The sequence below is a fragment of the Chinchilla lanigera genome, unplaced genomic scaffold (genome assembly GCF_000276665.1).
Source record: "Chinchilla lanigera isolate Chin_1 unplaced genomic scaffold, ChiLan1.0 scaffold00018, whole genome shotgun sequence".
Classification (NCBI taxonomy): domain Eukaryota; kingdom Metazoa; phylum Chordata; class Mammalia; order Rodentia; family Chinchillidae; genus Chinchilla; species Chinchilla lanigera.
Window position 1 is genome coordinate 14,812,294 of NW_004955419.1, and position 15,584 is coordinate 14,827,877.

Sequence of the window (15,584 nt, forward strand, 5' to 3'; positions counted from 1 at the left end):
AGTCACCTTCCTCCTGTGAGTAAAACTGTATCTCATTGTTTTAGTGTCTTTCCCTGAGTCTGGGGTAGGTACATTTGCCTGACAAACCCTAACCTCACAAGACTTGCTGAAATAATCACTTAGAAAGCCAGTTTCTGGCTGCTCTGACAGGGAAGGGCAGAGGCAAAAAAGATGGAATTTTCACATAGGAAAATTCCAAAATTGTGGGTGTGTAAATAGAGTAATAATGTGGCTTATAGCATGGCTCCATTAGTCCCTGGACTACTGCTTAATCTTTAATGGGCATTCAAGTCATATGGAGATCTTGTTAAACGCAGATTCTAATTCTGCCTGTCTGGGATGCGCCTGAGACTCTGTATTTTAGTAAGATTCCAGATGATGTCGAAAATATTGATCTATGGACCATACATATTTTAGTAGATGAATGGGTGTAAAGGCATAAAATCAATCTACTTCCCCACCTAAATAATAATGAGAACAATCTAGTAACACTAATGATGATAATGAAAATGAAAATAGTGATATGGGCAGAAATTATGTTTGTTGAATGTTTACCATATGACAAACCCTCCCTTACAATAATTCTAATGAACACTGTTACTGCTTTACAAATGTAGAACTGAGTCTCAGGTCACCAGCTCGGCAGGAGGTAGGGTCAGGTATCAGTTCAGATGCTTATGACTCTAAACTCTGAGTGACCAGACTCTGCTCTCAATGCTCACAGCTGCCTGCCACACAATTCTCAGACAAGCACTCCTTTGTGATGAGGAAAATTACAGCAAAAACAGCTTGAATTTTTACTGTCACTCTTATCTTTCAAAATTTGTCTCAGTCTTCCTGCAGGATAGTACTGGAAAGGGTGTGGCTAACAAAACAAATTTGTCTTCTTCCCTCTTGTAAGAAGAGGTTTCTATTTGTGATATAAGGAAATACCAAAAATATCTGCATATGCATATATACACAAAAGCATATATATTTATACATATTTGTGTCTTCTATTAGAACACTGTCACTATATACAAGGGATGATCCTGAAATACAGTGAATGTTAAAGAACTTTAAAAATATAATAAAAGACATTACCATAAATTCCCCTCAAAATATCCCTCCTCCCTCATTTCAAACACATTTATCCCGTAATTCTTTCCAGTTTCTGAAGCAGTTCTGGAAGTCCTCTTTCACGACTGCTTTAGTTATACTGTCATGGCTGCCTCAATGTCCTGAATCGATTTAAAATGTTTACCTTTGATGGTCATTTTGAATTGGACGAAGAGTCAGAATTCGCACAATGCCATACCCAGTGAATAAGACAGATAAGGACACATGGTAATGTTTTTATTTGACAGATATTGCCATAAATGGTTGATCAACGAGGTGTGATCAATAAATATGGTGAATGTTGAAATGTTTAAAAAGCATAACAGTAAAAGACACACTGTCATCAGTCCTCTATATATACTCAAGTGCTTCCCCTTGTTTCCAACACACTTACCCCACCCCACCATTCTTGGGAAGATGTCTATTACAGTAACAAAGTCTTTACATTTTCATTTTTATTGGTACATGTTTGCAGTACATAAGGGTTACATTCACGTGGGAGTTGGTACATGCACATAACTCAGCCTAATTATTGTTTCTTTTTTTTCATTCCCTTACCCTCCCCTTCCTCCTCCCTCCATCTCTTGGTTCTCCTCTCTTTTGCAAAATTTAAACATTCACTGTTTCACTCATCCCTTGTACTCTTTGAATGCTACTGACTCCTCCTATCCACCCACTTTACAACTAAATGCTCAAAACAAAACAAAATATTCACACACGGCAGGAGGTAGCTCTGGCTTGCCACTCCTCTGCAGAGGAGAACTTAGAATTTCATTGGAGTAATACCCTGCCCTACCCCAGCTTTGTGGTTCAAGTAAGGCTGATCTCAGCACTGTTTCCTATGACGGGTTCAGGAGTAAGGACAGATGCTCGGACGCGGGTTGTTATTGCTAGATGTAAAATCAGGCAGCACAACTACCTTGGGTTCACACAGGAATGAGGTATTGTGGATGAAGAAAACAATATACCAAGGAAGCCAAGGTGGCAAATGGCAGAACAAAAACTAGTATGTTGTCTAAACCCAGATGTACACTTATTTGAAGTTTTGTCACTAGACTATAAAGCAATTATTTTAACTGATTTTAATTCAGCGTTTCTGTTTTGGACAAAAAAATATTATTGTGTCAACACAAAATAACTGTAAGTGATATAATACCTTAATTTTTAAAAGCTCATTGGACTCAATTTTACATTAGTAATTTTTCAAAAAGTGTATTCAATTATTTAAACTACATTCCCTTTCTCTGAATGTGTTTTGCCTTGTATAAAATATAACCAAACAGTAAAAATTAGAAGAAAAAAGATAAAAAGATCAATGAGAGCTAGAAATAAAACTAATTATAAACAAAATGTGCAATATTAATGGGGGATGGGAATTATTCCATAAATAATGTGGAACCTTGCAAAAATAATGACATGTAATTTTACCCCAAAATATATCCTAATTGTAGAGTTAAATGTAAAAAGAGATTGAGAAAGGAGGAGAAATTAAACCATGAAAGAACCTAAAAAAAAGGTAATTTTTTTCCCCCCCAGTATAGGGGACTGACCCTATGGGCCTTTGTGTTGAGCAACATCCCCAACCCCTTTCCCTTAAAAAAATTTTTTTTGGAGACAAGATCTCACTAAGTCACTAAGTTGCCCAGTCTGGGGTCAAACTTGCAATTCTCCTGCTTCAGCTTCCTGGAGTGCTGGGATTACAGGTGTGCACCACCACATCTGCTTTGTGTTGTTTTAGTGATGCCAAGGATCAAACTCAGGACCTCATGCATCCTAGGCAAGCATTCTATCACTGGGCTATCTCCCTAACCCCTACATGACTATTTATGTGACCTTTTTTTTTTTTTTGGTACTGGGAATCGAACTCAGGATCTTGTACTTGCCAGGCAGGCTCTTGTGCCGCTGAGCTATATCCCCAGCCCTATTTAAGTCACCTTAAGGTACTGGTAGGACTCTAAACAAAATACTCAAAGCAGAAAAGATAGATGTCAGCTAAACACAGATGTTGAAAGGATAGTCTTCTTAAAAATTTTAAAACTCCATACCCTTCAAAATGTCATCAACAAAATTAAACACTACATTACTTCCAAAATATACGACAGACTAGGAGTTACTATTTCTAATACACTCATGAACTACATGCATACCAACATTTTGGTTAATAACAGACTATACATCATTAGGATTATGATAATAGTAGAGCTGAAAATTTTTATTGCCTAGTGGTGTAGTCATCACATCAGGTGTTTGTGGTAATGCTGGTATAAGCCTACTAGATGCCAACTGTGAGAAAATATAGCACATACAATTATGTATAGCAGAGTTCCTACGTTTCTGGTTTATGCATTTACTATATTACACTTTTTAACTGTCAGAGTGCACTAGTACTACTTATTTTAAAAAGCTAACTGTAAAAGAGCCTCAGGCAGCCCCTTCACGGGGGATTACGGAAAGTACTGGACAGAGCAGGTAACAGCTCCATGTGTGTTACTGCCCCTGAAGATACTCCAGTGCAACAAGACATGGGGTGAAAGACAGTGACACGTATGCCTCTGACCCTGGCATAGGCCTAGGCTAATATGTGTGTCTGTGTCTTAGCTTTTAATCAAAATAGTTTAAGAAGTAAAATAAATATTTAGGAAAACACATAAAAGCTTATATAATAAGGATAAAAAATATCCTTCTATAGCTGTAAAATATATTTCCTTTTTTTTTTGAGACAAAGTCTTGTTATGTAGGTCAGACTGGCCTTGAACTCCTGATGATCCTCCTGCCTCAGCTTCCTGAGTGCTGAGATTACAGGTATACGCCACCACATTTTAAACTAAGTGCTATTACAAAACAATGAAACAGCTTAGCATTTTTTTAGGTTTATAAAGTAAAAATGTTAGAGTAAACTAAGGGTTATCATCAGAGAATTTTCCAAGTAAGGAGTGCAGCCTGAGTGCACAGTGTTGATGGCACACAGTAGCACACAGCAACACCCTAGACCTTCACGTCTAGTCTCCACTCAGTCACTAACTCACCCAAAGCAATTTCCGGTCCTGAAAGTTCATTTATGATAAATGACCTATCTCGAATAACTTACAAAATCTTACAGGTTGTATTTTTACTGGATCTTTTCTGTGTTGAGCTATATATAGATATGCTGCGCAAGTTTATTGTCTAGAAGCAACAGGTGATACCCACCCTAGGCTATGCCATCTACGTTTAAATATTCTCTTTATTTGCACAAAGACAAAATTGCCAAATGATGTATTTCTCAGGATGTATCCCCAATGGCTGTTTTATAAACGACACAGATGCATCTGCTAGAAAAACAGAAATGTGCATTTTCTAAAGTACACCATGTTTTATTGCAGTATATAATATTTATACACACACACACACACAGAGCAAAGCTGAAAAGCAAAAATTGATGAAACTCCTGGGAAAATAGCTGATTAATAAAAGGAATCCTTATATAAAAATCCTAAAGGAACTTTTATATATGTGAGTTATCAAATATATGTATGTATGTATCTATCTATCTATCTATATATATTTCATGATGCAATAGATTTAAATGTCAGTATGATACCTGAAACTTACACAAAAAATTTTTTTAAATGACAGTTAGATTTTTCTAATAATATATGTCTTCTACTCACTGCTAAAATTTGTATTGAGCAATATGGCAGGAATGACATGAAAATTTACTATTTTAGAGGCTGCAGGGAAAAAGAAATCCTTCTACATTGTTTGGGAATGTAAACTAGTATAACCACTATAAAAATCAGTGCGGCGATTCCTCAAAAAATTAAAACTAGAAATTCCATTTGATCTAGCTATTCTCCTTCTAGGTATCATCCCAAAAGAGTTAAAAGACATCATATTACAATGATACCCATGTTTACAGCAACACAATTCCTAACAGCTAAATCTTGGAAGCAGGTTATATGTCCATCAACAGATGAATGGATAAGGAAAATATTATATTTACACACAACTGAGTACTATTCTGCCATAATGAAAACTTGAGTCATTTGTAGGAAAATGGATGTACCTTGAGATACAATGTTCAGTGAAATTAATCAGACATACCACCTTAAATATCTCATGGTTTCTTTTATATGAGAACCTCAAATTATAAAAGAGCAAAACAAAAGACAAAAAAGTAGAAGAGAGATCTTTCTCAAAGGGAAAGCAGATCAAGAGAGGGAGGGAAGACGGGTGGGAAAAGGAATTAAGATGTGTTATGGACATGTACTAACTCCACACAAGAAATGGAAATATTATGTACTGAAAACACGTACTAGAAAAAAAAATGTTTATGGTAATATGCAAATTTACCCCCTAAGTAATTTTAAGTTCAAGTTACTCAGGGGCTGGAGATCTAACTTAGTGGATGAATGCTTGCCTAGCCTGCATAAGGCCCCAGATTGATCCCTGGCACTTTCCACACCCCCCAAAATCAAAAAATAAAAAAGCACTAATCTGTGCTAGGCTATCAAAATAAAAACAACAAGATTATTTTATTCACACTGTGATTAACTTTTTATAACTTTATAAACTCAGTTCTGAAAAGAAATCAGGATGATTTTCTACTAGGGGAGGAGAATTTAAGTGGTATCAGTACAACTGAATAGAATGATTTATCTTTGTTTCTGGCTGACTCAAGTCACTTGTCAAATTATTTATTTAAAAGTTTTTTTTTTTTTTTTTTGATCTTTTTGAGACAGGGTCTCACTATGCAGCTCATGCTGGCCTTGAACTCACCTTGTAGCTCAGGCTGGTCTCAAACTTGCAGGGATCCTCCTGCCTCAGCCTCCCAAGTGCTGGGATTACAGGTGTGTGCCACCATGCCTGGCTTAAAAATATTCTTTAAAGATATTCAGTATTTTTATGATGATCTGATAAAGACTCAAGCTTCTACAGTATCTATTTTTAAAAAGACATGATTTAGCTGTTATCTACTTCCTTCACAAACCTTTTTTGTTTAGGCCCAAGTGAGATTCACACATTAACTGTGTGAGGCTCATCTGTACAATTATTTAGATACACATGAATTCTACATTTTTTAAGTCTTAAACTTACAATAAGGATTATCTGCTACTAGTAAATATGCAAACACAAATAAATAAACTTGTAACAGGAGGGGAGGGGAATGGGAGAAAAAAGAAGAATCAAGATATATTATGTACAGATACAAATTCCCTATGATGAATGTGATCTTTATGTGTATCAAAAGTGTACCAATAAAATTAATTTAAAAATAAACTTAGAACACAGATCCTAGCTTGGGCTCTAGGAAACAAGAGTAAATTGTGTATTAAACTTTACGTATCTCTCACAAAAGAAAAACATCTATCAGGTTTTTATTTTTACCACTGCAGCTTCCAGTCCCAATAGCTTCTCTAAAGTTAACGCTATGATTGCAATGTGATGTCCTTCCATGGAACAATGGACCAAAACATGAGGACCTTCCTCAGAGAATTCTCCTTACCCTTTCTTCACTCTTTTTCTTGAGGGTTCAACTCCCACCCAAACCAACCTCCCCTGTGAGAGTAAAGTCAAAGTACACTTTATGATTATATTTACACTGTGTGCTATCCGTGGCCATGCCTGCTTTTTATAGCTATTACACGAAGTATAATTTCAATACAGGAAGAAAAAACCTGTAAGAGTATAGTTCACACAATAGCAAAAAGATTAAAATTATTTCTCAAAGAGGCTGAATTTCTTTTCTAAATTCATTATATAATAAGACACTGAAATGTGCTGCAGACCTCAGTATCATGCATCTTGCTCCTCAGGGTCAATTAGTGGAAGGCTACGTGAAACAACACAAGTAACAGTCTAAGTATACTAGACCACTTTGTAAAATACGTTTCTGAATTATATCCTTAAAATATGCATTGAGAATGTAGAAAACTATCCCAGGGTAAGTATTCTATTAAAAAAAGGGCGATATATGTAGGCACAAATTCTACACATATCAAGAGTCAGGTTTCCTAGTACAAAGTCATTCACTAGCCTAATAAAAAACCACGTGTCTAGTGATGGAAAGACCAGCCAAAGACCACATCAGTACTCAATGATTGAAATGAAACATTTAAACGAAGAAAGAAAAAGCCCATGAAATGGGAGAAAATATTTGCAAATCAACTATCTGATAAGGGACTTACATCCAGAATAAATAAAGACAACCTAATTTTAAAATGGGTAAAGGACTTGAATAGATGTTTCTCAATAGAAAATATAGAAATGGCCAATAAACACATAAAAAATGCTCAGAATCACTAGTCATTAGGATAAGGAAAATCAAAACTGTAATGTTTAACACATCCAATAGTATTGCTATAATTTTTTAAAGATGGAAAGTAACTTGGTTACAATGTGGAGAAACAAGAACCTTACATATTACTAGTTAGCCTGTTGAATGGTGGAACTACTTTGGAAAACAGTCTGACAGCATCTCAAATGATTAACCAGAGTTCCAATAGGACCAAGCAATTCCACTCCTAGATAGTTGCTCAAGCAAGATAAAAATACACACCCATACAAAAATGTGTATAAATGTTCACTGAAGCATTACAAAGACAAAAACTGAAACAACCCAATTGTCCATCAGTTGAAGAAAGGAAAAATAAAATATAGTTCATTTGTACATTGAAATATTCTTTGTTAATAAAAAGAAAAGAGAAGCCTTAACATGGGTTAACCTTGAGAAGATGCTAAATGCAAGCAGGCGGTCACAAAAGGTTAAATAGTATGATTCCATTTATATGAAATGCACATGATAAATAAATCCATAGAGAAAGAGTAATTAGTGGCTTCCAGGGCCTAGGGAGAGGGGGACAGTAACCACTAATGAGTGGGGTTTCTTCATGGGATGATAAAAATGTTCAGAATTAGATAAAGGTGATGGTTGAATATACCAAAAACCACCGAAGTGTATGCTTTAAGAGTGGATTTTATGTATGTGAATTGTGCTTTAGTATGGCTGTTCTTTTTTTTTTCTTAGTGTGGCTGTTATTTTAAAAAGAAAAATGAATACACAGAAAAGCGTAACTTTAGATCAAGATATGAATATTTTAAGTGTATATTTTATTAATAACATCATGACTATGCTAGAAAGATCATAATTGGAAAGTTCCCTTTGGGGATCTTAAGGCTGACGCTCAACTGAAAAGGCATGTTTGTACAAGCAACTTAATTCTAAAAAGGTTTAGGACAAAGGCACAGGTGTCTCAGGCTTCTAGGAAGTTTTTCCCCAAATACCTCGTTCTTTTGGTATTTCTGCTTTCTCTGTTTTCTGCATGTCTATTCATCCTTGTCCATATTTCTATATCTGGCCTATTAGAGCTGAATCATGAACCCAAAAGCATAAGGCTCAAATCCCCCTTTATATAACCATAGCTCATAGCAGGGGACACAGCTCAGCAGCAGAGTGCCTGCCTAGCAAGCACAAGGTGGGAGTTCAATTCCCCTACCAAAAAAAAAAAAACAAAAACAAACAAACAAAAAAAAAAAACTCAGCCAAAATAAAGATTGAATATTAGAATTAAGGACATTTAAACGTTAGAAATAGAGGTGTGAATACTTGTTCAATCCTCTTCTCAATCTATTCCAGTTAGGATGGCATATTCCAAAAATGTTAATTACCTGATTCTTTTAAATTTTGAGAGAAAAGATCAAATTTTTCTTTTGGAAGTGTTTGTTGCTTTTTAAAAACAATCTTGTTTTGAACCAGCACACTTACTAAAATGTAGCAAAGTGAAAATGGTTCAGATAAATAAATGTGGAAAAAATTAGATCTACTGTCAGTATATGTCTTGCCTAACATCATTTGTCTTCAAAGAGCAACTAAATATAACTTGCTTTGATAGGAAAGCATTTTAAAACCCAAGCTTCCAAAAGTAACTTTAATACAAAAAACTCAGCTTAAGGTCAGCTTAAACCTAGCCAAGCAGCACCAACAGCACAATCTTACACCTCTCCTCTCAGCCCTGAAGTCCATCGATGAATTTCTTTCAGATCATCGCCTGGATGTAATACATTTCATTATTTCTATCTTTCTGAGAATGAAAAAGGGCGGAATTCTAGCAAACTGAACCAATGGTTTTAGAAATGTTGACGGCGCAGAATTCTCGGATATGTGTGGCTGAGGGACTTGTGGTCACCTCACATGTGCCATACCTGGTATGCACTGTGCCGTGGCTTCAGTTGTTATGGTTGGAGCGACTGGAGGCTGCTGCTGACTGGAGCTCACTTCTGGCTCTGTGTTCACTGAGGGAGAAAGGGCTACCTCACAGGATGAGACCTGGCTGGGCAGATGGGCTAAGAACTCCTCAGAAGCAACTTGCTCATCCTGTCCAGGGAGCTGCAGGGCAGACAAAGGAATACTGATCTGTTTGTTTGGATGGGATGTGCTCACAGGCATCTGCAATGCTGCCTGCTGGTTGGTGCCATGGGCACCAGTGGGTCCTCTGTTTGGTGAAGCCAGAGATATCCGAGTAGTCTTTGGGATGATTGGTCTGGAGATCACAGAAGGGGATGCAGACATACCATGTGGGTCTAGCTCCGTGCTGATGGCAGATGTTACATGTGGAATCAGCTTAGCAGATCCTACACAGGAGGGACCAGCATGAGCCTGAGGCTTGGGTTTTGCCATCTGTGTCAGTGATAAGGCTGGTCCATCTACCCCTCCTGTGAGCTCTGCATTTGCCACAATGTAATAATCTTCTGGAATCTCTTGTTTGATTTTCTTGATGATGACATCATTGCTGCATTCATCAACCATCTGCAACTGAGAGCCTGAATGGAGGGAGGATGGGACTACTCCTGGCCTTTTACGAGTGATGCTTTGAGGCCTTTGGGTTTGGGGTTCAAAGTCACTATCCTCATCTGTAACAGAGGATTCACAAACCATGTCAAACAGGGTGTTTTCATCTTCATACTCTTCCACAGCTTCATCTAGTTCAGAGGGCTCACTGCAATAAGAGAAGTCACAGGAGTCTCTGGTCCGATTACAGTCTAGCTTTGCTTTCACTGGTCTCCCAGGGTACCTTTCAACAGGGCTAGTCTGTGTCTCAGAAGGCACCCCAATTATACTGGGACTATCAGAGTTGAAACTTCTGTTGTCTTGGAAACAGACCCTCTCTTGTGATCCAGCTCTGCAGGTAGCTGCTAGTGGCCAATGGTAGGCATGGCCAGCACTACAGCCCCACATTGCAGTCAGGTTCCCATGGGAACCTTCAGAAAGCAAGTGTTTCAAGTTTGGAATAAGGCTGCAAATGGTCCCATGGCTGTGGGCCCAGCTGACCAATTTGGACAGATTCTCAGATGAGGTATGAAGACAATCCTCCATGTTACAGGATCAGTGGTGTCTTTCCTAAAAAGAAATAATCAAAATAAGAAGCCATTATTACTCAAGATATTCTCATATCTCAATTACTTTAATTTCTTCCAACTATGAACATTCAGCATAAAAAATACACTTCAAACTATACCTCATTAATATTACGGCATATGGTCAGGGACTGGAAGGAAATACAGGAAAAACTAAAAATGACCCATGACGTATGGTTATGGAGTTTGGAGAAGATTTTTGTTAATTTATTTTAGTGTTATAAAAATGCCTAAACAGGAAAAAAAAAAAGATAAGCAATTAAAAATAGGTGAGACAAAGACTCAGTCATCCCCTTGATAAGCTGTTGTGCATTAACCAACAAAATGCACTTCCAATGTTACTCTCTAGTAAACTTCGTTACCAGAGGCAGAGCCAACAAAGGTTTAGATCCACTCTAGGATGAATGTCAGAGAAAAGTCAAACCTCAGCAAGGCAAGAAAACAAGACAACTGGGAGTTCAAAGACAGTTAAGAGGCTAAACTTAGGTAGTGAGGAAGATGCCTTTAACAGTGAAGGGAGAACAAACTTGGAGGAGACAGGCTGTGGATCAGTAGCAAGGATGGAGAGGCTTGAGTCAGGGCTCCAGCCACTCCTAGGAGCAGGCTTCTCACTCCTGGCTGTCTGAAATTCCTGAAATACCATCTTGCATCCTACAATTAGAGATAAAGGTTGTGTGTAATGTATGCCATCATCTCAGAGTCCCATAAACCCAAGGACAAGCAACTACCGAATAAACCATTCCTTACTGGGCATGAGTGAGGATCACATCTTATGAGTCCTTGGTTGGGTAATAGTGCAGACAACAGGTAGGAAAACTGAAAGGGGGCATGCGGAGTCTGTTAACAAGGCTCTGCTAAGAGGAAGCTACACAGGAACTGGGCAGAGGGGAACAGGAATCTTCCTGTGTGGCTTAGTCTGCCTTGGTCATCTGCAGTGATGGGCCAAGAGGTGCCTTTGTGGAAGTGGGCTCTGCATTGAGGAATCAAGATAAATGCAATGCCAAGTGGCTATGCCAAGATGCCATTCTGGGACTCAACTTACTGCCTTCTCCCCATGGCTCTCCATCAGTGGGCTTACTAGCTCTGATCTTTTATGTATTACTGATGTCTCTGGGATGTGGCCACAGCTACCTCTCAAGCCTCATCCCCTACTATCAGAGCCTTCCATACTTCTTGTGATCTCATGTCTCTAAACAGTTTCTTAACTTTTTAGAACCAGCTGGGTCTCTAACACCTCTTTTTGGCTTGATATGCAGCCCTTCTCTTTTCTCACCTGGAAATCTCCTTCCAGATTGAGCTACCTCCTGCTGAAGTCTTTCTAGTCCAATGTTAACTGGTAGTTTATGAGAATATAATTACCTCATACACAGGGCAATACAGATTGAGTCCAAGCTGACAAAACTGCTGTTGATAAACCTCAATATATTCTAAGAGTAATACAAAATAGAATCGATAAGACAAAGTATTTTTTGAACTGCAGAGAAAACTTTCCACATTGTAATGATTTCCTCCAGCAGCCTAATGATTTTTTCTTACACTTTCAACTGAAAAATGACTTCGTGTGATATTTTCCCATATCTGACAGGACCACTGTGAGGTTATACTCTCAGCTTTACATGTAACTAAGGGACATGTCATTAAATACTGAAATTCAAGGAGTCCTGGCTGGCTAATTTAAGTTTATGTATGAAATATCTTAAAATAACAAACAAAGCTATGAAGTTACTAATACTAAGCTGTATGTTCACTTAAGCAAATATTCTATGCATGCATTAGTATATTTATATTATTCAAGTCAAAACCAGAAACACATTCAACAGAATCAGATGCTGTTCTACCACTGTTACAGGTTAAATCTAAAATGTCCCTCAACAATCTCATGTATTTAGAGGCAGGTTTTTGAAGTGATTGGATCATGTTAACTGCAATGTCATCAGTGGATTAACCTACTGAAAAATCATAATTTGATGGGCTTGTTGGGAGATAATGGAAATTTAGGAGGTGGAGCCTAGTTGAAGGGAGTGGGTTATGTGGGTATAACCTTAGGGATTGTGTCTGGACCCAGGACCCTCTGTTGGATTCGCTCCCTTTCTCTCTGCTTCCTGGCTACCATGAGATAAGCAAGTTTGCTCTACCATGCCCTTCCATCACGATGCTCTGCCTCACCTCAGACGCACAGCAATGTAACCAGCTGAGCATGGACCAAAACCTCTAAAACCGTGAGCCAAAAATAAAATCTATCTTCCTTTAAATTATTCACATCACGTATTTCTGTCACAACAATGAAAAACTTACTAAAACAACTTACTAAGCCCAACATGGATCATTAGGTTTCTGCAGATCAATGACAGAACACCAATACTTACTATAACTAATATTTACTGATCAATTATTTTCCAAGTACTATTTTATGACTTGACATGCAAGTAATCCTGCTATATCACTAATCCTAATTTGACTGAATTAATTATTCTCATTTTATAAATGAGAAAATTAAGTCATTTGCACAAAATAAGTTGCAGACAAATTTGGAACTTGACATGTATATAACATACTGTCATCATAATCTCTCCTTTTACCATCCCTTACCCTCCCCTCCCCAGCCCCTTCGTCTTCTGTAATAGCCTCCCTTCTATTTTCATGTTGACTCCCCAACCCCCTAGATTCCACACATGAGAGAAAATGTGATTCTTCTCTTTTTGAGACTGGTTTATTGTACTTAACATGATGATCTCCAGTTCCATCCATATTCCTGCACCTGGCATGACTCCATTCTTCCGTATGGCTAAATAATACTTCACTGTATGTATACACCACATTTTCTTTATCCATTCATCTGTTAATGGAAACCCTGACTGATTCTATTATTTGAGTTTATGTTCTTAATACTACACTCCTTCTGGCACTGTAAAGGTAGAAAAACATTATTTAAACTCTGGTTCCCTTATCACATTAATGCTAATTTGAATTCATGTTGATTTTGTAGTTACTTAAGTTGAATTTTAAGTTTTTTAGAACTATAAGAACTCAGAAGTTTCATTTTTACACTTTAGTAACATTATGATAAAAATCATTTAAGCCATTATAACAAAGGTATATGAAAATATTTTGGGAAAAACTGCATACAGAAAAAAAAATTTATATGTAAAAGGATGTTGACACTTTTCCAAAACCTGAAAAGGCTAGTTAATAGCCAAATAACAGAGAAAATGCCTAGCTGATTTCCACCTGACTCCAGTTACTACAATCTTCCCAACATTCCTTATACAGTCTTTCTTTCTAAGATTCTAACCCTTTCAAAGGGCTTGTTGTTGCTTGCTTTAATACTACCTCTCAACTGCTGATGGGTAACAAAATATTTAAAACAGAAACTGAATTACAAAAAAAAAAAAAAGACAAAGTCTTTCCCAAAAGAAGGCTACAGTGGCTTCCCTGATAAATTACGTCAGCCAAAGATGAAGTAATTCTTTTACAATGCAAGTATTTTCCAGAAAAGAGAGGAGGAGGAAGAAAGGGAGTAGGAGGGTGTACTACTTAACCTGAGTGGGCCAGCATAGCCTTTACACCAAACCTCACAAAAATCACTGCAACAAAGAAAATCACAGACCAATATTGCTATTCATATTGATGTAAAAATCGTTTATAAAACATGAGGCAATTGAATCAAAAAATGTACAGTATACTGTATACAGGTACTACACTTTGCCCAAGTAAAATTTCTTCCAGGATCAATGTATTCACAGTCTATGGGAGAAAAATTGCAATATAATTTCAACAGATGTAAAAAAAAATTGACAAAATTCCATTTTCATTTACGATAAAAGCTCTTGGTAAATTGATAACTAGGAAGTTCCTCAAATGGACAATGGGCATCTATGAAAAATCTGTAGCCAATATTATATTAATGTAAAAGAGTGAATTATTTCCTTCTAAGATTAAGGCAAGGAATACTCACTTGTACCATTTCTGTTCCACATTTACTGGAGATGCTGGCCATTGAAATACTAGAGAGGGAAAAGGGAAGATAGGGTAACAGGGAAGGGGGAAGAGACTAAAAGAAGGGAAAATGTATAAAAGGCAGAAAAATTAGAAAAGAATTAAAGCTTCCTATTTTTAGAAGATATGGCTGCTCAAATAGAAGTCCAAGAGCATTCACACAAAGAAGCTGAAGTGGTAACTGAATTTTTGAAAGTTACAGGTTGTAAGATTAGTATTTTTTGGAAAGTCAATTTGCTACATGTTACAGTAAAATACTGGAAAATTATTATTATTATGATGATGATGATGATTCTTGAGACAGGGTCTTGCTATGTAGTCCAGGCTGGCCTTGAACTCACTATATTCCAGGGTGGCCTTGAACTTGTGGTGATCCTCCTGCTTCAGCCTCCTGAGAGCTGGTATTATAGGTGTGTGCCACCACACCTGGCTGGGAAAATTAAATTTTGAAAAATTTCTTTTTTTTTTTTTTTTTTTTTGTTTTTCTCCGGTACCGGGAACCGAACTCACGACCTTGCGTTTGCCAGGCAGGCGCTTTTGCCGCTGAGCTAAATCCCCAGCCCTTAATTCTTTTTATAGTAACACTACTCATAGTAGTGCCAAAAATATATAAAATAACTAGGAATAATCCTAACAAAAGATGTCAAAGATTTCTATGCTAAAAACTATAAAGCAAGAGAAATTAAATATGACCTAAGTAAATATTGTCTCAATGCACTGGAAACTCAACATTGTTAGGTTAATCCCTAATTGACCTTTAGGTTCAATATAATTCTCATTTTGAAGGTCTCATAGGTCATGTAAAAAATCTCTGAACTTTTTACAGAGAAAATAAAGTATTACATGGTTGTACACAAGAAGGTAACTTCAGAAACATTCTGATCAGAGTTGGAATAGAGACTAGAGGTAACAATCTAGTTGGAGGTTGATGCAGTAATGCAGGCAAGATATAACAGTACACTGTCTTAAATAGCAGCAGATGGACGGAAAGAATATGTCAGATCTGAAAATCAAGAAAAGGACAAAAGACTGTGGGAAGTGGGAAGGTGGAAGAATATGGTGACACTCTCCATCTCTTTGATAAACTGACCCAGTGT

The 15,584-nt window shown here is 37.1% G+C and overlaps 1 protein-coding gene across 3 annotated transcripts in view; it reads right to left on the reverse strand.

The window, feature by feature from the left end:
* Positions 1-10,470, reverse strand: part of Kiaa1958 (KIAA1958 ortholog) — a 66,557-nt gene extending 56,087 nt beyond the window's left edge. For all 3 annotated transcript variants that reach the window (XM_005382704.2, XM_013513274.1, XM_005382702.2), the window contains exon 1: positions 9,280-10,470. In XM_005382704.2, coding sequence (XP_005382761.1) covers positions 9,280-10,450 — 1,171 coding nt within the window. In that variant the 5' untranslated portion in view covers positions 10,451-10,470. The remainder of the gene's footprint in view (positions 1-9,279) is intronic.
* Positions 10,471-15,584: the final 5,114 nt, after the last annotated feature.